Source organism: Symphalangus syndactylus, chromosome 8 (genome assembly GCF_028878055.3).
Source record: "Symphalangus syndactylus isolate Jambi chromosome 8, NHGRI_mSymSyn1-v2.1_pri, whole genome shotgun sequence".
Lineage (NCBI taxonomy): Eukaryota > Metazoa > Chordata > Mammalia > Primates > Hylobatidae > Symphalangus > Symphalangus syndactylus.
Genome location: NC_072430.2, coordinates 82,426,392 through 82,448,900, shown reverse-complemented (window position 1 = coordinate 82,448,900; position 22,509 = coordinate 82,426,392). Strand labels below are relative to the sequence as shown.

General features: G+C 38.7%; 1 protein-coding gene across 11 annotated transcripts in view; it reads right to left on the bottom strand.

The window, feature by feature from the left end:
* Window positions 1-22,509, bottom strand: part of OSBPL6 (oxysterol binding protein like 6) — a 223,387-nt gene that overhangs the window by 31,615 nt on the left and 169,263 nt on the right. For 4 of the 11 annotated variants that reach the window (XM_055289854.2, XM_055289857.2, XM_055289859.2 and 1 more), the window contains 2 exons: window positions 16,853-17,018; window positions 6,749-6,882 (listed from right to left, as the gene is read on the bottom strand). In XM_055289854.2, the coding sequence (XP_055145829.1) occupies window positions 6,749-6,882; window positions 16,853-17,018 (300 nt within the window). Of the gene's footprint in view, window positions 1-5,939; window positions 5,964-6,748; window positions 6,883-16,852; window positions 17,019-21,880; window positions 21,956-22,509 lie in introns of all 11 variants that reach the window. The other 7 variants (XM_055289851.2, XM_055289850.2, XM_063644805.1 and 4 more) reach the window with 3 other exon arrangements.

Genomic DNA, 22,509 nt, shown 5'->3' with positions numbered 1-22,509 from the left:
GTGAGACTCTGGCATAAACATTTTACTAAATGGAACTGTGGGTTCTGGGAGAAAAACATAGAAGCCTAATGGCTGGAGAAGGATATGAAACATATGGCAAGATGAAATCATCATAAATTTAAACCCTTTAGATAAAAATAAAACTGGTTCAAAAGGAATGAGAAAATGAGCATAGAAACTGTCAAAGCTAGAGCTGTCAAAAACCAAATCCTGGGTCTCTCTTAAAAATCACTTGTTTTTTCAGTTACAAAAATACCATTATAGTATATTTGGAAAATGCAAAATATAGACAAATTTTAAAAAAATGCATCTTACTACCCGACTGTTGGTAGCTTGGCCCATTTCTTTCTAGATTTTTTTCCTCTGTATTTTTTAATATTGTTTAATGGGTGCACAGTTTACGTACTGTATCTGCCCCTTATTCTTTGCACATAAGCAGTTATTTTGTTTCAAACTCTTCACACACATAATTTTAATAGTTTCATTAGCAAGTATTTCCTACTATTGGACACTTATGCTGTTACTGATTTTTACTAGTATAAATAATACTGTCATGAATATGTGCATTATTGTTTTCTAAATTTCAGCATTAATAGACATATCAGCCATGGACCTATAGGGTAAAAGGGTAAAAACATTTTAAGGCTTTTAATAAATATTGCCAAATTATGTTCAAAATGACAACAATTTAAAGTTTAAAGAAGATATGAAGGATTCTATAAAGAGTATCTTCACATACAACAAATTTGGCCAAGCCTCAGGGAACTATGAAATTCAGGAATAAACAAAAACACTTGCAACTTTTATTTCATCACAGAATAATTATTTGGGTATGTGAAATGTTGTGGACAGGGAGGATGACAGATATGACTGGGATTTTAAATGATGCTACTATATTGTATGTTAAGCAATTTTTTTGCTTCAATTCTCATATTTACATTTCGCTGATTCTAAGATGCACATTTCCCCCTACATTCACCGCCTCTGAAGCACTGTGTCAGTTCAGTTGACAGTAGTGGTTTTTTTTTCCTTTTCTCAGTAATGCACAAAATGATGATGGATGTAACGACTGATGGCATCTTGATTTAATAAGATACAGCGATTCTAGCTGGAATAGATGGGTCATATTCCGTTATTCACATTTATATGAGCCCAACTCTCACTGCATTTAACACAAGCTGTGCACAATTTCTGGGGCCAGGAATCAAACTAGTAACAGTGATAAAATGTAATGTATTGAAGATAGGCTCAAGAGGAGTTGGATTTTTATTATTATGGTAATCTGGGGTGCTGAGGTTGCCTTAGTTTTATTACAGACTATTTCATTTTGGTGTTCAGGGTACTGCATTAAACAAGACATAAGCTGGGTGCAGTGGTTCATGCCTATAATCCCAGCACTGTGGGAGTCCAAGGTGGGAGGATCACTTGAGGCCAGGAGTTTGAGACCAGCCTGGGCAACATGGTGAAATCCCATCTCTACTAAAAATACAAAAAATTAGCCGGGCATGGTGGTGCATGCCTGTAACACCAGCTAGTTGGGAAGCTGCGGCAGGAGAATCACTTGCACCCAGGAGGCGGAGGTTGCAGTGAGCTGAGACTGCATCACTGCACTCCAAACAGGGCAACAGAGCAAGACTCTGCCTCCAAAAAACAAACAAACAAACAAAGATATGAAATTATAGCTGATGTGAAACAAAGTCATTTATAAGGGATAGATGCCACATAAAATGTCCTGTCTACAGGCTTGGGTCCAACATCTAGGCTCCCTCTCAAGCGTGAAAGTTTAAGTTTCATGAGGGTTAAATAATAGAATTATATATGTTTTTGTGTACATACAGATCAGGAAGTAATAATACTTTATTTTTATTTTTTTTGAGACAGAGTCTCGCTCTGTCGCCCAGCTGGAGTGCAATGGTGCGATCTTGGCCCACTGCAACCTCTGCCTCCCAGGTTCAATCAATTCTCCTGCCTTAGCCTCCCAAGTAGCTGGGATTACAGGCACCTGCCACCACACCCAGCTAATTTTTTGTATTTTTAGTAGAGACAGAGTTTCACCATGTTGGCCAGGCTGGTTGAAGTAATATTACTTTAGAAGAGCAATTCCTTAGACCGTCCAACCTTGCAAATTTTTGTTTGCTCAAGGCAGGTAACAATTTATGCTGAGCATGTTGTAAAAATGCTAGTTTCAAGTATTTTATCTGCTATGTGCCTTTGAAAAAGATGATAAAATTTGCTGAGTCCGATATACTTAAAGCCTTGTTGAAATGCAGCACTTTAATCATTAGACATACATCAAATAGGACTTATGTCAAATAAAACATAGGCTTTAAAAGTTTTAGACTGCTTAAATAAGTTTGTTTGTTTGCTTTAGAGACAGGATCTTGCTCTGTTGCCCAGCCTGGAGTGCAGTGGTGGTATCATGGCTCACTGTAATCTTGAAATCCTGGGTGCAAGGAATTCTCCTGCCTCCACCTCCCGAAGAATTGGGATTATAGGCATAAGCCACTGTGCTTGGCCTAAAGATATTATTGAAATTCAGTCTTTCTCCCTCCTCCCCTCTCTGGGGGATACCTGGCTTTTTTTCTGGACCCCAGAAAAATATCTGGGAGTTTAACTCATGACATTTAATATGGACCAAACATGTCTTTAGGCTACCTAAAATGACGCTATAATGTGAAGTTATACTAATTCAAAAACATACTCAGAACATGGAGAACAATGGTCTCAACGTACTCAGGCTAGTTAGTGCTTGGTCAATCTTAAGCACTGCCATTAAAAGAGGGACAGCGAGGACAGAGTTGGCCAACCACGAGGGCTGATCAGTTGCTTTCCGCCCTCACTATTTCCTTATCTGCTGGCCCCTTTTTCTCAAGATATAAACATGCTGAGACTCCCAAATTCCAGGGCTGATTGTCAGTTCATATATTAGTTGCTACTAAATTGGATTCTGTTAACCTTTTTCTTCCTGAGACTATTGAAACTCCCCTTGGTCTCAGTGGTCATCGCTTCTAAATCCTCTGGCTGCTTCCCCTGAGTCTCCATCAAAGGCTTCTCTTTCTTGGCCTGTCTTTTATTTTCTTTTATTTTTTGAGACGGAGTCTTGCTCTGTTGCCCAGGCTGGAGTGATCTCGGCTCACTGCAACCTCTGCCTCCTGGGTTCAAGCAATTCTCCTGCCTCAGCCTTCCAAGTAGCTGGGACTACAGGCATGTGCCGTCAAGCCTGGCTAATTTTTGTATTTTGTAGAGATGGGGTTTCGCCATGTTGGCCAGGCTGGTCTCAAACTCCTGACATCAGGTGATCCACCAGCCTTGGCCTCCTAAAGTGCTGGGATTAAGGTGTGAACCACTGCGCCTGGTCACTTGGCCTTTTTTTTTTTTTGAGACGGAGTTTCACTCTCGTTGCTCAGGCTGGAGTGCAATGGTGCGATCTCAGCTCATTGCAACCTCCGCCTCCCGGGTTCAAGTGATTCTCCTGCCTCAGCCTCCCAAACAGCTGGGATTACAGGCGCCCGCCACCACGCCTGGCTAATTTTTGTATTTTCAGTAGAGATAGGGTTTCGCCTGTTGGCCAGGCTGGTCTCGAACTCCTGACCTCGTGATCCACCCACCTCAGCCTCCCAAAGTGCTGGGATTACAGGCGTGAGCCACCATGCCCGGCCGTCCTGTCATTTAAATATTAATGTTCTCTATAGCAGCAGGAGCACCACTGACCCTTTTATTCTGACTGCAATGCAATTCATCAACATCTGTAACTGCCCTGATATACAGGGGCATCCATCTTCCTCTCTAGCCTAGACCTGTCTTCTGAGCTCTAGACATAAATATCGAATTGCCTGTTAAATGCCCCACAGACACCTCAATCTCCACAGAAATCCATCATCAAATACCTAAGGCAAACCAGCTCCTCTTGTAGTCCTACCTTGGGGACAACAACTTTCACATACGCAGTTATCCAAGTAAAAACCCTGGACTGTCTTCACTCTGTGTCCTTGTCCCTCTCTAACATCCTGCTGATCTCCAAGCCATGCTGATTCTCCCTCCTGGGTGTCTTTGAAATGTATTCCCTCCTTCTACCAATGCTGGCATGGCACTTCCTCAGTTTAGAAATATTATCTCAAATGTACAAGCTATTCTCGAATTATCTCAAATACCATAAGAATCTGTCCAACTAGTCTTGCCTCCCAATTCCACCTACCCTCCATACTGTACCAGAGTAATCTTTCTAATATGCAGAAATATGCTGTGATAGTTCTAATTTCTGGCATTATCATTTACCAGTTAAAATTGTTAACTGATAAGATAAATCCAAAACCCTCTGTGGAGTCCCTGATGAGCTGGTTCTTGCCTACTTAATCAGCTACTCTTATTCTTCACACTTCTTCCATACTTCACACTACTCATACTTCTTCCACTACGAACTACCTGCCATTCTCCAGACACCTCTCCAATGGCCTAACCATGAATAACAATTTGTTAGAAAGGAAAGAACTGTCAGTAAACTTAAATACCTTAAGCAAAGGCTGCTGTGGTTTCCAAAAGGGAGTCCACACTTAGAGGTGATGGGAATAGATGGCCAGTGGGGGTGCGACTACCCTGAGGGGAGGGCATGAACACACACGGGAATGTGAACATCACCAAAATGCTGGGATGACACACAACTGCAAGCACTGAATTATCTATTGGATAGGCTGTAACGGTCTATTTGAAACTTAATAGTTCCAAATTATTTTCACATCTTTTAAGGCTAAAATTGAGATTTTTTTGTTAAAAAAAAAATAAACAATCCAACAAAAATCTATTGAGCCTCTAACTTTAGATGCAAATAAATATGTTTTGACAAGAGAGGGAAATATTTTAACCCCAAGGAAGCACAGTTGATCAAATTTTGCTTTATTTTACTTTCATCATGTTAGCATCAGACCCTTCCTTGTGAGCGGCTGCTGTCTACTCAGGCCAGGTTCAAGGTCTGATTCCTCCAAGAAGCCTGATCTGTGGCTCTGCTCTCAGCTCAGGGAACTCCCATTCCTCTGAGCAACCAGAGCCCTGGAAGTCTGCACCACCATGTACTGCTCTGAATGTACTACAGCGTGCTCCATTTCACTGTTTCCTGCTCATCTCATGAATCAGATCATGAGCTTGCTGGGAACATGGCCAGGGCTACTTCTACATTGGTGTTCTGTACCTTACATAATACCTAGCATATAGTCACCTCAATGGAATACAATGAATAAGGGAATGAACAAATGAATAACTGTTGTAAAATTTCTCTTCATAATTATTTCTAATCTCACCTGAAGCCCGACCCGAGATCCCTATCTACCACTCTGTTTCGCCTGCAAGCAAATAAAAGCAAGCAAGCAGGCAAGCAAGAAACAAATGCATTTTCTTGTTTTTCTTAGTAAAGCTTGACTTCTAACTCTAAGCCTCCATCATTAAATACATCTGAAGGAACCATCGCAATATTTAGGGGGACAAGAATGTATTTTATATGTTTACAAGATGACATTTGAATGTTTACTTGACAATTATTTTGATCTTTCTGATTCACGATACTTTCAGAATAATGATTTGGAAGACCAATTAACGTCAACTGAGTGTTCGACCGATCCATGACATGAGAAGGGTCCAAGGAAAGCCATTAAAATGTTCTTCTAAATAGAGCCCTCTGCAGACTGGCAGAATCATAGCGGATTTTCAGGCTCATGCTCCTGAGATCCCTGGCTTTGTACTGGAAGCAGCATATGCCCCTCAGCTGACAGTGTTTTATGGATAATGCGGAAAGTGTGGCTCAGATAACAACATCCATGACATGAAACTTAACACTGAAAATACGCCGACAGTTCAGGGACATAAAACATGGTGACACAGTGTAAGTCTACTTTTTAGGGACCGAGGGAAACTGTTCAAGCAGGATCTGCTCCACACGGAGAACCACTTACCCAGGATTTGCTTGCTCCTTCACTCTGATCCAAGGCACCAGGAAGTGAATAATATTTTATATAAACACCGAGTTCTCACAAAATCACATAACGACATCGAATTCTTAAAGAAGTTAAAGTCAGTGCATTTATAGACTAAAGAAAATACTTCTAAGGAACTACTCAGTTGAAAAAAGCATAAGCACAGCTCTAAAGGATTTTTATCAGAAATTTCAACTTTGATATAGATACATAGGGATTTGATTAGTATTAATAAGATCAACTCTATAATATATATTGAAATATAGAAGTCTAGTTCAGGGAGCATAACTTAGGAAGAAAACCTCAAGAGTGCAAATTAGAAAAGAAAAAAATGGGTGACAGTAATCAGTAATTTTCAACAGATTAAGATGTAAGTGGGAAAAATATTAAGTGTGGAAGATCTAGCACATTTTTTAAAAATATTTACTATTGGACTGAATATCTCCTGGAACACATTTCAGATTTATAGGTCAAATAAATGCATAATTGTTTTTTTAAAATCAAGGGCTACCTTATAAATGACCTTAGAGAAGCATTAAGTGTTCAATTGGCCAAAATTACCATTATATGCTTACAAGCAAGTTTGGTTTATTTTCACTCTTACCTTGACATTTTGGGGAAGAAAAGTAGTAAAATCTAATACTGACACTGCAGTCTTTTGGGGGAAATTCTGCAAACTGTACTATCCCCATGACTAGCCACCTCCCTGCCAGCCCCCTATCTTTTGATCTTTCGTCTTATAGGGTTGGGAGTGTGTCATGTACATGCAAACACACACTCTTGCCTACCTGAGACAGTGACTGTCGGAGCCGTGCCATCTGCATGTTATGGCCTTTACTGTGATCCTGCTCGGAAACCATCTGCTTCAGCTTCTCCTTCTCTATAGCTATGCTATTAAACGCAGACTTCAAAAGAGAATGCACTGGGTGGGGAGCAAAGTGAGAAAACACTGTCAGATATGTGCAGAAAGAATACACAACATTATAAATTTCTTCAGGCTTTCACTCACAAACAGGCATTTTTTGGAAAGGCTATGTAATGGTCTAATTAAAAATCAGCCTTCAAAAGGAATCTTTATCAGAATATCTATACTCCATACAAATATTCCAATGGCAATTGATCAGAGTGAAAAATTTGTTTTTTATACCAGACAGGCCAACAAAAATTTGGAAGTAGCATGTAAAATATCAAGATCAATGCGAAGTATCAATATTTAGAAATTAATTTATAATCCCTAGAAAGAATAGGGAACAAGTTTACTTGCCATATTTGATTAACATATTTGAGCAGTTCTGTGTAGCATAAAGTCTCACATAAATAATTTAGAACTATCCAAAAATATTCTCCAAAAGCATGCACCCAAAAAGAGCATTTTATGCATTCTGCCAACATAAAACAGGTGGCTGATCAAGAAGTTTTGACTGGTTCTCTTGGAGGTAGGAAATGATATGCCCTTAAGAACAGCACTTGCGTTACTTTCTCAGACAGGAATATCTTGTTGTTAAAGTGCTTTGATTTAAAAGCAACAATAAAAATGACACCCCCTCCCCATCTCCTACATACCTAACAAATTAGCATTGGTAAAATCTGAGGCAGTCTTCAATCGTGAACTACATACAGAAAGGGTGACTTTCCAACATCTATTTTTATAATAACAGAGTTTCTATAATATGCAAAGTATTCTAAAATAGGTATTTCCTTATTTGAGAAAGGTATTTATAAAAGCGGAAATTTTTAGCGTAAAATAGAGTGGCTGAATTACAGGGGGAATATGGCAGGATCACAAGGGATTCACGAGCTATTGATTTATGTGCTACATTCTGTCATCATCAATTTAAAAGTAATAACTTGATAGCTGGATTACATGAATCCTGCTGGTAGCTGTAAAAGCAAGCTCTTCATCCATTTTAAAATAATGCTTCCAAAAAAGTTCATGCAATAGTCATAGGAAAGTTCTTTTGTTTCTTTGCCTAGCATAGAGAATTTGTGTGTCTGTTGAATATATGTAGTTTCAATGGAGGCTTAAAAATTTTTTTTATTGTGTATATATTTAATGTATACAACATGATGTCATAAGATACATATATGTAATAAAATGGTTACTGTGGTGGAACAAATTAACATATCCATCATCTTACCCATTCCCACCCCCCCACCCCCCGCTGTGGCAAGAACAGCTATAATCTACTAATTTAGCAAAAGTCCTGAATATAACACACTATTATTAACTACAGTCTTCACAATGTAGATTAGATCTTTCTACTTGTTCATCCTACACCTTTGCTACTTTGTATCCTTTGACCTACATCTCTCCTCCACTGCCACCCTGGTAGCCACTGTTTTATTCTCTCTCTATATATACTTGACTTAAAAAAAACAAAAAGGTTCCATATATAAGTGAGATCATGCAATATTATTTTCTGGGTCTGGCTTCTTTTTTTTTTTTTTTGAGACAGAGTCTCCCTTTGTCACCCAGGATGGAGTGCAGCGGCACAAGCCACTCATTACAACTTCCACCTCCTGTGTTCAAGCAATTCTCGTGCATCAGCCTCTTAAGCAGCTGGGATTACAGGCATGCACCACTACGCCTGGCTAATTTTTGTAATTTTAGTAGAGATGGGATTTGCCATGTTGGCCAGACTGCTCTCAAACTCTTGGCCTCAAGCAGTCTGCTCACTGCAGCCTCCCAAAGTGCTGGTATTACAAGTGTGAGCCACTGCGCCTGGCCAAGTCTGGCTTATTTCACTTAGCATAATGTCCTTCAAGCCCATCCATGCTATGGCAATTGGCAGGATTGCTTCCTTTTTGAAGGCTGAATAATACTCCATTGTGTATGTGTATACCACAGTTTCTTTATCCATTTGTCCACTGACAGATACCTGGGTGGTTTCCACTTCTTGGCTATTGTGAATAATGCTGCAATGAACATGTGAGTGCAGATAACTTTACAACAGGGTGATTTCATTTCCTGTAGATATATGCCCAGAAGAGGGACTGCTGGGTCATACGGTAGTTCTATTTTTAATTCTTTTAAGAATCTTTGTACTGTTTTCCAGTGTATATGGCTGCACCAACGTACATTCCCAACAACAGTGTACGAAGGTTTCATTTTCTCCACAACCTTGCCAACATTTGTCTCATCTTTTTAATAGCTATCCTAACAGGTGTGAGGTTGTGGTGCATAGTGGTTTTGATTTGCATTTCCCTAATGATTAGTGATGCTGATCACCTTTTTATGTACTTGTTAGTCATTTTTATGTCATCTTTGGAGAAGTATCTACTCAGATCCTTTGCTCATTTTAAAATCAGGTTATATGTTTTCTTTTTAAAAACATTTTTATTTATTTAATTTTTTTATGAGACAAGGTCTCACTCTGTTGTCTATTGTGGAGTTCAATGGCCTGATCATAGCTCACTATAACCTCTAACTCCTGGGCTTAAGTGATCCTCCCACATCAGCCTCTCGAGTAGTTAGGACCACAGGCACACATTTTAACATACCTGGCTAATTTTTTTAATTTTATTTTTTGTGGAGATGGAGTCTCACTATGTTGCTCATGCTTGTCTCGAATTCCTGGCCTCAAGTAAAGGTTATATGTTTTCCTCCTATTGAGTTGTATGAGTTCTTTATACATCCTGGATATTAACCCCTTATCTGATACATGGTTTGCAAATATTTTTTCCCATTCTGTAGGTTATCTTTTTCTTTTGTTGATTGTTTTCTTTGCTGTGCAGAAGCTTATTTTTAAAAATTTACACAACAAGCTTTTTAGTTTGAAATTTTCCATTTATTTATTTTTGATTTTTTAGCCTGAATTTTTGGTGTTATATCTAAGAAATCCATCACCAAGAACAATGTCAAGGAGCTTTTGCTGTACGTTTTCTTCTAGGAGTTTTATAGTTTCAGGTCTTACATTTATGTCTTTTATCTATTTTTAGCTCACTTTTGTGTGTGGTGTAAGATAAGGGTCCAATTTCATTCTTTTGCATGTGGAAATCTGGTTTTCTCAGCACCTTTCATTGAACAAATTATCCTTTTCTCATTGTGCCTTTTTGGTGCCTTTGTTGAAAATTAGTTGATCATATATGTTTGGATTTATTTTGGGGCTCTCTTTTCTGTTCCAGTGGTCAGTGTATCTGTTTTTAAGCCAATACCATACTATTTTGATTACTATAGCTTTGTAATATAATTTTAAATCAGGAAGCATGATGTTTTCAATTTTGTTGTTTTACCCCCATGTTGCTCTGGTTATCAAATCCTTTGGTGGTTCCATGTGAATTTTACTTATTTTCATTTTTTAAATTTTTTTATTATAGTTTAAATTCTAGGGTACATGTGCACAACGTGCAGGTTTGGTACATAGGTATACATGTGCCATGTTGCTTTGCTGCACCCATCAACTCATCATTTACATTAGGTATTTCTCCTAATGCTATCGCTCCCCCAGCCCCTCACGCCTGGACAGGCCCCAGCGTGTGATGTTCCCTGCCCTGTGTCTAAGTGTTCTTGTTATTCAATTCCCACCTATGAGTGAGAATATGTGGTGTATGGTTTTCTGTCTTTGTGATAGTTTGCTGAGAATGATAGTTTCCAGCTTCATCCATGTCCCTGCAAAGGACATTAACTTATCCTTTTTTATGGCTGCATAATATTCCATGGTGTATATGTGCCACATTTTCTTAATCCAGTCTATCATTGATGGACATTTGGGTTGGTTCCAAGTCTCTGCTACTGTGAATAGTGCTGCAGTAAACATACCTGTGTATGTGTCTTTATAGTAGCATGATTTATAATCCTTTGGGTATATACCCAGTAATGGGATTGCTAGGTCAAATGGTAATTCTAGTTCTAGATCCTTGAGGAGTCGCCACATGGTTTTTCACAATGGTTGAACTAATTTACACTTCCAACAACAGTGTAAAAGCGTTCCTATCTCCACATCCTCTCCAGAACCTGCTGTTTCCTGACTTTTTAATGATGGCCATTTTAACTGGCATGAGATGGTATCTCATTGCAGTTTTGATTCACATTTCTCTGATCACCAGTGATGATGAGCATTTTTTCATGTGTCTGTTGGCTGCATAAATGTCTTCTTTTGAGAAGTGTCTGTTCATATCCTTTGCCCACTTTTTGATGGGATTCTTTGTTTTTTTTCTTCTAAATTTGTTTGAGTTCTTTGTAGATTCTGGATACTAGCCCTTTGTCAGATGGGTAGATTGCAAAACTTTTCTCCCATTCTGTAGGTTGCCTGTTCATTCTGATGGTAGTTTCTTTCACTGTGCAGAAGCTCTTTAGTTTCATTAGATCCCATTTGTCTATTTTGGCTTTTGTTGCCATTGCTTTTAGTGTTTTAGTCATGAAGTCCTTGCCCATGCCTATGTCCTGAATAGTATTGCCAAGGTTTTCTTCTAGGGTTTTTATGGTTTTAGGTCTAACATTTAAGTCTTTAATCCATCTTGAATTAATTTTTGTATAAGGTGTAAGGAAGGGATCCAGTTTCAGCTTTCTATATATGGCTGGCCAGTTTTCCCAGCACCATTTATTAAATAGGGAATCCTTTCCCCATTTCTTGTTTTTGTCAGGTTTGTTAAAGATAAGATGGTTGTAGATGTGTGGTGTTATTTCTGAGGCCTCTGTTCTGTTCCATTGGTCTATGTATCTGTTTTGGTACTAGTACCATGCTGTTTTGGTTACTGCAGCCTTGTAGTATAGTTTGAAGTCAGGTAGCGTGATGCCTCCAGCTTTGTTCTTTTGGCTTAGTATTGTCTTGGCAATGTAGGCTCTTTTTTGGTTCCATATGAACTTTAAAGTAGTTTTTTCCAATTCTGTGAAGAAAGTCATTGGTAGCTTGATGGGGATGGCATTGAATCTATAAATTACCTTGGGCAGTATGGCCATTTTCACGATATTGATTCTTCCTATCTATGAGCATGGAATGTTCTTCCATTTGTTTGTGTCCTCTTTTATTTCATTGTGCAGTGGTTTGCAGCTCTCCTTGAAGAGGTCCTTCACGTCCCTTGTAAGTTGGATTCCTAGGTATTTTATTCTCTTTGAAGCAATTGTGAATGAGAGTTCACTCATGATTTGGTTCTCTGTTTGTCTGTTAATGGTGTGTAGGAATGCTTGTGATTTTTGCACATTGATTTTGTATCCTGAGACTTTGCTGAAGTTTCTTTTCAGCTTAAGGAGATTTGGGGTGGAGGCGATGGGGTTTTCTAAATATACAATCATGTCATCTGCAAACAGGGACAATTTGACTTCCTCTTTTCCTAATTGAATACCCTTTATTTCTTTCTCTTGCCTGGTTGCTGTGGCCAGAACTTCCAACACTATGTTGAATAGGAGTGGTGACAGATGGCATCTGTGTCTTGTGCTGGTTTTCAAAGGGAATGCTTCCAGTTTTTGCCCATTCAGTATGATATTGGCTGTGAGTGTGTCATAAATAGATATTATTATTTTGAGATATGTTCCATCAATACGTAGTTTATTGAGAGTTTTTAGCATGAAGGGCTGTTGAATTTTGTGGAAGGCCTTTTCTGCATCTATTGAGATAATCATGTGGTTTTTGTCATTGATTCTGTTTATGTGATGGATTATGTTTATTGATTTGCGTATGTTGAACCAGCCTTGCATCCCAGGGATGAAGCTGACTTGATCGTGGTGGATAAGCTTTTTGATATGCTACCGCATTCGGTTTGCCAGTATTTTATTGAGGATTTTTGCATTGATGTTCATCAGGGATATTGGTCTAAAATTCTCTTTTTTTGTTGTCTCTCTGCCAGGCTTTGGTATCAGGATGATGCTGGCCTCATAAAATGAGTTAGGGAGGATTCCCTCTTTTTCTATTGATTGGAATAGTTTCAGAAGAAATGGTACCAGCTCCTCTTTGTACGTCTGGTAGAATTTGGCTATGAATCCATCTGGAACTGTACTTTTTTTGGTTGGTAGGCTATTAATTATTGCCTCAATTTCAGAGCCTGGTATTGGTCTATTCAGAGATTCAATTTCTTCCTGGTTTGTCTTGGGAGGGTGTTTGTGTCCAGGAATTTATCAATTTCTTGTAGATTTTCTAGTTTATTTGCGTAGAAGTGTTTATAGTATTCTCTGATGGCAGTTTGTATTTCTGTGGGTTGGGTGGTGATATCCCCTTTATCATTTTTTATTGTATCTATTTGTTTCTTCTCTCTTTTCTAATTTATTAGTCTTGCTAGTGATCTATCAATTTTGTTGATCTTTTCAAAAAACCAGCTCCTGGATTCATTAATTTTTTGAAGGGTTTTTCTGTGTCTCTATCTCTTTCAGTTCTGTACTGCTCTTAGTTATTTCGTGCCTTCTGCTAGTTTTTGAATTTGTTTGCTCTTGCTTCTCTAGTTCTTTTAATTGTGATGTTAGGGTGTTGGTTTTTGGATCTTCCTGCTTTCTCTTGTGGGCATTTAGTGCTATAAATTTCCCTCTACATACTGCTTTAAATGTGTCCCAGAGATTCTGGTAAGTTGTGTCTTTGTTCTCATTGGTTTCAAAGAACATCTTTATTTCTGCCTTCATTTCGTTAATTACCCAGTAGTCATTCAGAAGCAGGTCGTTCAGTTTCCATGTAGTTGTGTGGTTTTGAGTGAGTTTTTTAATCCTGAGTCCTAATTTGATTGCATTGTGGTCTGAGAGACAGTTTGTTGTGATTTCTGTTCTTTTACAGTTCGAGCTTCTCGGCTGCTTTGTTTACGTACTTGAGCCTCAGCAATGGTGGATGCCCCACCCCCAGCCAGTCTGCCGCCTGGCAGTTCGATCTCAGACTGCTGTCCTTGCAGTGAGCAAGGCTCCATGGGCATGGGACCCACCAAGCCAGGCATGGGAGAGAATCTCCTTGTCTGCTGGTTGCTACGACCTTGGGAAAAGTGCAGTATTTGGGCAGGAGTGTCCCGTTTTTCCAGGTACAGTCTGTCATGGCTTCCCTAGGCTAGGAAATGGAAATCCCCTGACCCCTTGTGCTTCCTGGGAGAGGCGACGCCCTGCCCTGCTTCGGCTCGCCCTCCATGGGCTGCACCCACTGTCTAACCAGTCCCAATGAGATGAACCAGGTACCTCAGTTGGAAATGCAGAAATCACCCATCTTCTGCATTGATCACACTGGGAGCTGCAGATTGGAGCTGTTCCTATTCTGCCATCTTGGAATGGAGTGCCCATGTGAATTTTATTATTGTTTTTCCTATATCTTGGAAGAGTGCCATTAGCATTTTGATAGGAATTATATTGAATCTATATATTTCTTTAGGTAGTATGAACTTTTTTTAGCTGTTATTTTAGGTTTGGGGGTAATATGTGAAGGTTTGTTACATAGGCAAACATGTGTCACGGGGGTTGATTGTACAGATTATTTCATCACTCGGGTATTAAGCCCAGTACCCAATAATTATCTTCTCTGCTCCTCTCTCTCCTCCCACCCTCCACCCTCAAATAGGCTCCAGTGTTTGTTGTTCCCTTCTTTGTGTTCATAAGTTGTTATCATTTAGCCCCCACTTGTAGTGAGAATACGTGGCATTTGGTTTTCTGTTCCTGCGTCAGTTTGCTGAGGATAATAACCTCTAGCTCCATCCATGTTCCTGCAAAACACATGATCTTGTTCTTTTTTTATGGTTGCAAGTATGAACATTCTAACAACATAACTTTTTGATCCATGAGCATGGAATATCTTTCATTTATTTGTGTCCTCTTTAATTTCTTTCACCAATTTTTTTATAGTTCTCAGTGTACAGGTCTTTCAACTCCTTGGTTAAGTTTATTCCTAAGTATTTTATTTTATCATAAATAGGATTGATCTTGATTTCTTTTTTAGCTATGTTGTTATTCGTGTATAGAATAACAGGGTTTTGTATGTTCATTGTATATCCTGCAACTTTAATGAATTCATTCATTAGCTCTAACAGTTTCTTGGTGGCATCTTTGGGGTTTTCTACACGTAGGATCATGTCATCTGCAAATAGAGATCATTTTACTTCTTCCTTTCTGATTGGATACCTATTATTTCTTTTTGTTGTCTAATTGCTCTTGATAGTACTTCCAGTACCATGTTGAATAGAAGCAGGAGGAGTGGGCCACCTTGCCTTGTACCAGATCTTAGAGGAAAAGCTTTCCATTTCTCCCCACTAAGTGATGTTAGCTGTGTGTTTTTAATAAATGACCTTTATTACAATATGTTGAGAAACTTTCCTTCTATAGCTAAACCTTAAGAGTTTTTTTTTAATCAAGAAAGGGTATTGAACCTTGACAAATGCTTTTTCTGCAAATGATATGATTATGTGGTTTTTGTCTTTCAGTTGGTTAATGTGATGTATCATTCAACAGAAGCTTTAAAACTCGTTGACACTTGGATTTCCTGGAAGCTTCAGAATTGCAACCAAATACACAAAGTTTTCCTGGGGCTGCCTTCCAAAGTACCATCTCCTCTTAGCAGCTGTGCCATACTCATATATTCAACTCACACATTTGTGGTCACACTCTACCTTTTGCACCTCCTTCCCCAAAGTAGAAGTTACTGGCTATAAATCTATGCTGTTACATAAACAAATTAATATTGCTCTAGTCTAATATCATAATTAATATCCAGCTAAGAAATGCAATGAACATACACCAGGAGTAAAATGGCAGGAAAGAGAGAGCTGGTCTTACAGAAGAGTCTCAATTGAGAAATCTAAGGGGTTTAGCTGAATTGTTTTTAGAATCATGGAATTAATGAAATCTGACAGCACATTTTTGCTGATGGTTTGAGATTGCAAATGTTGGCTGCTGCAACATTTCCAGAGAGATCTTCAGTGTGCCCCCTTCTTTTCCACCAGGCTGTTGAGTCTCAGGGGGGCACCTGAGATGTTCTATTTAACATATTTGTGACGAAAAGCAATACAATGTTTATCTCTCTCTAGAAGATTTTAAAAGACAATGCCTGAGAAGATACTATCTTAAGAACAAACTTAAATGGCTGAAAGTTCAATACTGTGGCAGTAAACGGAGCCTAGACTCTTCTTGTTAAACACTGACAGGACTGCTCAGTCCATCTACTCTCCACTATCCCGCTTATTTACCATACCTACTCTCTGTGGCTGATGATAACAATTTAATTTATACAATAAGCCTCACTGAAAATTTAACATAAAGAAGAGGCTCAAATGTAGGATCAATTTCCCTTCAAATCTGAGCTGGCCTATGGTGCTTTGAACAATAGAATACAATGGAAGTAGAATGCTGCACCAGTTCCAGAGCTGGCCTTGAAGAGGACCAGCAGCTTCCACTACCAGGTTCTTGGAACCCTAAACTGCCACGGAGAGGAAGGGGGCACAGTTGTGTGCAGCCTTCCAGCTGTGCTGCCAATGTGCTAGGCACAGGAGGGAAGCTACCTTGGGTCTTTCGGCCCAGCTCAGCCTGCAGCCGAATCCTAGTGACTGGGGCTAGTCGAAGACATGTGGCACAGAGGCTTCCCTGCTTAGCTGAGCCCTGCCTGAATTCCCGACCCACAAATTGTAAAGTCCAATAAATGAGTGGTATTTAATAAAAAAAGAAATAAACAGAATCTAAAGAGAACCAATAAATACATATTAAATGATAACTAAGAGACATTGAAAAAAATGTTGAGTAGCAGTATCTTGCCGGATTGTATACAACAGCTTTTTTATCCCCACCCCCATGGCACTTTTTCTTTAGTCAAAACTGTAAACCTGTGATGTGTGATCTTCCAACAGGCAAGCATCATGTCCTGTTGCATTTTTGTATATAGAACTTCAACCACTATATCAAACCATTTAATCTTTCTATCATTACCACAAAGACAAAGATAAAAGAACAAAGGATACTCTTTCATCAAAGAAGAGAGCTTCTTTAAAGGGTGCATTATTTTTGTTGTTACCTTTCTGTGCGATTAGACAAAATTCTTCTTGCAGCTTTGTATAATCTGTTGAACTTTCCAGAGGGTCAGTGAGGTGGCTAGGGGGAGTCTGAAATTCAATATCTGCACAAAGGTTGGGGTTGGAGGAATGCAAGCGAACTGGTGACATGGTAGCACTGAAAGGAACCTGAAAGGGGAAGATACAAATTATTAAAGAGCAACAGTGCATTGTTTCACATTCTCCTACACAGAAAAGACCTCTCCCATTCTTCAAAATAATAGATTCCTCTCTGATAACACACTTGGAGACACTCAGTACTCATTTATTTTGCAGGCAGTTGGGGTGGGAAGAGGGAGTCTCATTTTCCATTGTTGATTTAGAACTGCCACAAACTCACCGATTTTTCACTGCTACAGAGAGAAATAACTATAGAACGACAGGAAGAAAAGACATAATCCCAGGCAAGCTTAAACTCTGAACTCATACTTGCACCTCAAAAATAACTGGCAGAAAAACAGCAGACTGAACTGTGATGTAGCTGACCTTCTCTTACAGTCTGGACTATCTGAGCCTGGAGCAGGATCTTACCAAACCTGTGAAAATTCAAGAGATGCATATACTGGAAGATTCACTTACTCTAGCCATTAAATAAAAAACAAATCAGGCTTAACAGGAAATACAGTAATGGCTTAAAGAGACTCACATTTATTTTGGAAATTGACTTATTAAAATTTATATTAGTAAATGAAATATATATTATATAAGTTACTGTGGTTTACCTTTGTATGTTACACACAACTCTATTACATATATGCACATGGCTCATGAACCAGCCAATACTGAGAAGCAGTAAGTAGAAAAAGTCATATTACTATAGATTTTTCTGCATGGCTAGAGGTACTTCCTTGCCCAGGCTGGATATGGACTAGGCTCCTGATGGGTGGAGGCAAAGCACCTTTTCCTCCCCTTTAAGAAGGCTTTACCTGAACATTACAAATGTCAGCCAAACATTCCTGGAAAAGGAAAATACCAATTCTTCCTGCAAATCAGATCACAAACAACTTCTCCCTAATTCTTACTGCGAAGACGTGCATTCAATTGTCTTCAAGAACCAGACTCTTAGACTCCACCACAAGTTGAAATTTTGTGTAACTGATAGGATAATTCACACCCCCTGGCTAACAGGGAATGTGCTGTGGGAGGAAGGAATCATTACCTTCTGATGGATATGTATACCAGGACCTGTTCTTTTTTAATTTTTTGGTTTTTGCTTTAAACTTCCTAACATTTTTGGTGAGAGAAAGGGGGAAGGAGAAGAGGGCACTTTTTCTCCGAGGATTTAGAGGACAGATGGAAGAGATGGAAAGAACCAAAATACCTGGCGTGAGCTGCAGGTTGAGGGCAGTTGAGACAGAGCGTCCTTCTGAGGCAGCACTGTCCTGGCAGGGATTTATTTCTCTTAAAAGATATCCAGGACTTACTGGGGAAGAAAGTGAGCATGAAGCTTTCCCCCCAAATTCAGCTAAGCTAAGCATGTTAATATATGTTATTTGAAGCATTTGGTATCTGGAGTTATCAAAGGAACCCTACCTCATCTTCTTTGGAGAACTTGGCTACACTGGCCTGGGAGATGATTGTTAAACAGCTTGTTTATCGATATTATCAGGCTGAAAATTTCTGGCTATTCTAGATTTGAGACCCAGAAGTGGCCAATAAGCCATTTAAGAAAATGGAGTGCTGGGGTTCAATATTCTGCTGAAATCCTGTCCAGGTAACTTAATAATAACAAGGACTGAGGACCTTTTAGGATACCTACAAAGGAATGGTATTTATGTGGCAGAATGTCAGAAGATAGAGAAAGGAAGTTCTGACCCTGACTGTGGTGATGCTCAATCTAGAAAGAGCAGTCAGCCCATTGAGGGACACAGACTCCATGGAAAAGTTGCTGGAGATTAGGATGTCATGGGGAGAGACTGTGAGTGGAAAAAATAGGTAGATCTGGGAGTTTTCAGAATTAATGATACAGTTTTCTGATATAAGGAACTAGAACAGCATTAAAAACATAAATGCGGGTCTTTGGTAATATGTTGAGAATCATGGGAAAGGATTTTATCTGCATTCAGGTGCCCTCAACATTCCAAGGACTCACATGGCTTGGAAGAGGAGTCTCTTCCTCAAGCAGGTGAGGAATGGGGGCATGAGAGTTGATGGGAAGCTTGTATAGGAGGCCATTATGCAGTGAAAATCCAGGGAGTCCAGGAAGGACCCAGACTTGTCCCTGAGATAAATTATTATTTCTCTATTAAATGTTGGGGTCAGATGCTGAGAATAAAAAGGTAAGTTACAAATTTATATTTTGAACATAATGGAAACTTAAATTGGCTATTAAAACAGTAAAAGTGGTTTTGCATATTACCCATAGGGAAAAAGACTTGAATGTTCCATTCAAATTGCAATCAGATGGTTCCCTGGGAAATTGAGAACTAATTTGCATATACTTCTGACTGAAAATGTTTATATATTGGTATACTTTCTTTTGTTAAAAAGAGGTATGTGAATGGGCCGTTTTAATTGAGGACTTCATGAAATGAAATTGAGAATACAAATTGGGATGTATTAATCTAACCCTAATTAAATATCTGTTCAGACTGGGGACTTATTTACTCAGCTTTTTATTCATCAATTTGGGTATTATGGGATTCAAAAACTAAGTGGTAACTGGTTTCTCTGTCAGTGATGGTTGGAGTGGGAGCTGCCTACAGCTCTCCATGTTTATACCTGAGAACCCTCAACACTCAATTTGGGCCTTTCTACCTTGTGCAGGAAACAAATCCAAGGCTTTCTTAAAGTCCTGTGAAAGGAGGGAAGCCTGATCCTAGAATATTCTGGTAGCAAGAACTGAAGTTTGGAATGGGGACATTAGGAGATGCTCTTTACTCCTGTCCATGAAGAAGTCAAAAGTGAAATGAGTTGACAATGGAGTTGCTGACAGTGAAATTCAGCAATGGTAGACATGAAAGTCTACACAGTAGGTCTAAGATAGATACTATGCTTACAGGACTCATCAAGCCAGTGGGAAAAGTCTCCTGCTGTTGCTATTCTGCACTATGTGTACAGGGATTCTTTGAGGGTACTGACTGCATTGGGATCCTCAGTGTTCTGCCATGGGGAAGAGCCAGTATATTTCTCTTTTTCCAGTCTCCTGTTCTGTTGGGTCTGGCTGCTGCTGTGAGTTGGCTATTCTGAATGCTAGTGCTAAGAGTCATCAAGAATAAATTTCTGAAACATCTGCTAGATGTTGCTGCATTTTGGTATGTAGACAAACTATAGATCCTGGAGTAGCCAGTCCCCCTAGTTATTCCTGAATACCTTATTAAATGTTGCCAGTAGCTTTCTTACTACATGCCACTAAGTTTTTCTCGTAACTTCTATAGTCACAGCTACCCTGGGAGGTGGGCATTAATGATTTCTTCTTTTAAAGGCTTTTTCTCTTCTGCTCCCAATTTTAAAAATATAAACCCATTCTATTCAAATAGGTACTAATCTTAGTTTTATTATATTCACTGTATGTATCTGCAATTTAAAAAATGAACACAGAAGAGATAGAATCACTTCTCTGCATGCCATCTTAGATGTATATTGCTTAAGAAAACAGTGTTTTCATAAAATGATGGACTGTTCTTTTCCATACTAAGTTGTTGTTCTCTCTCTAATAACCATGTGCATTTCTTAATTTTATAAATGGAAAATTACCTTTAATAATATTTAACTGATTATATGTGCATCTATTGTCAGAATCTGTTACCACATCAGTGTCACGGGATTTATACATCTGCATTTGAATACATGCATAAGATATACATGGATCATGAAAGCTATTTCGATAATTTGTTTGTTCAAATGTTCACAAAACTGTGAGTTTAAGAGTCAGTTCCCTAATAAACTCCAAGTCACTGGTTCATTTCATAATCAAAAGCAAATTTGTTTCTCAGTCTAGTTAAACACCCAGATATAAGGCAAAAGCCAATTACTAATCATAAAGTAGAAAGCCACCAATCCTCATACCAGCATCCACTCTCCTGTAATGTAGCCAAAACTTTCTCATACTTTTTCAGCAATTCTAGTCTTAAAATACATTCCACCCTTAGTGACAGCAAGACTGTTGTAAATTAAGGAAATATTATCTAATAGCCAAAAAACTAACATCTATGATTGCTATGAACTCAGTAATCTATATTTTAAGAAGTTCATAGGTGCTCATGATTAAACAAATATTATAATTGGCTTTTATCCAGCAAGGAGTTCTTGTGTTTTGATACTCTATTTTATGTTCTGTAGACAAGTCATTCACTATCCATTTGCCTTATCTACCTCGATATGTTCTCTACTCTCCTTATATCCATTCTATTTTCTCTTAGAAAAAAAAACTCTAGATACAGATTTAAATACCATAAAACTGTCTTTTTTTGTTATTTCCACACTACAGTTTCTAATTTTCTTGTCAATATTCTTTTCAGAAAACAATTTTCCCTTGCTAAGTGTAACTTGGGTAGCCAATTTAGAGATGACAGCAAAATTCACCTTTTCTTACCCTCTCATTTCTTTATTCTCACATCCTTTTCAAATAGTCACACTGCTACAAAAAAAAGCACAATTTATGTCTGTAGTAACATGACTTTTCTTAGGAAAAGAGAAATCAGTTAGCAAAAGTTCCAATATCAGTATGGTAAAAAAGAAAAAAATATATAATTTAAGGAAAGCTCACATCATGGGTCACTGTACTCAATTTTGCAAATTTGACTTAAATTATGTCTTCACGTACAGTAAAAGAACTAGATTATATAATAGTTCTCCATTATAAAAAGGAATACCCGTGTTCGACTCCTGCCATGCAAAGACAGCCAGAGAACATGCGAAAGCTATGCTGCCATGATTGGGCTACACGTGATGCCATCACACACCAGTGGCACAATCAGGACAGGGGGGTCACCCTTGTACACAGGTTCTCATTCTTATTAAACTTCCACTTGAGATTGAAATCCACTCACTGTTGTAGCCACTGCTGCCGCTAGCCTCTGCCGGCGCCGAGTTGTGCTGAACTGGCCCTTCGCAGGTGGCCCTTCCTGACAGTGAATGGGAGAAGAGAAGAAGGGAGGAAACACAGGACGGGGGAGGAAAGGATGGAAGATGGGAGGATGAAAGATAATCAGACAAGGAGAGGGAGAGTTTTTAACTGAAGTCGACTTTTCTTAAATCAGCATCGAAAAGAGCTCACAGGGGCATTCATACTATGAGAAATGTTCATCATTCTCATTACTCAAACACCTAAATTCTATTTGCTGACTATAACCCACACCCCAAAAGAGATGGAGTTATAAACTGATGGACAGCCTGCAGTTTTAAGGTAAAATAAATATGCATACTGTTTTATTCATAAGATATCATGTTATATGAAGTCAAAAGGTATTCAATAAATGGTAGCAAGGAAAAAGTAAGTTCAGGAAAAACTGATTAAATAATGTGGGAAGGCTAAAAGGAACAGGTTGTAATGAGAGTCTCCAAATGGCCAGACAGAATTTTTTTTTTTTTTTTTTTTTTTAATTTCTTACTGGAAGAAAAAAAGTTAAGTGAAGGGTATGAGGGTTCTTCAACTTCCTACTTAATCTCCTATTATACA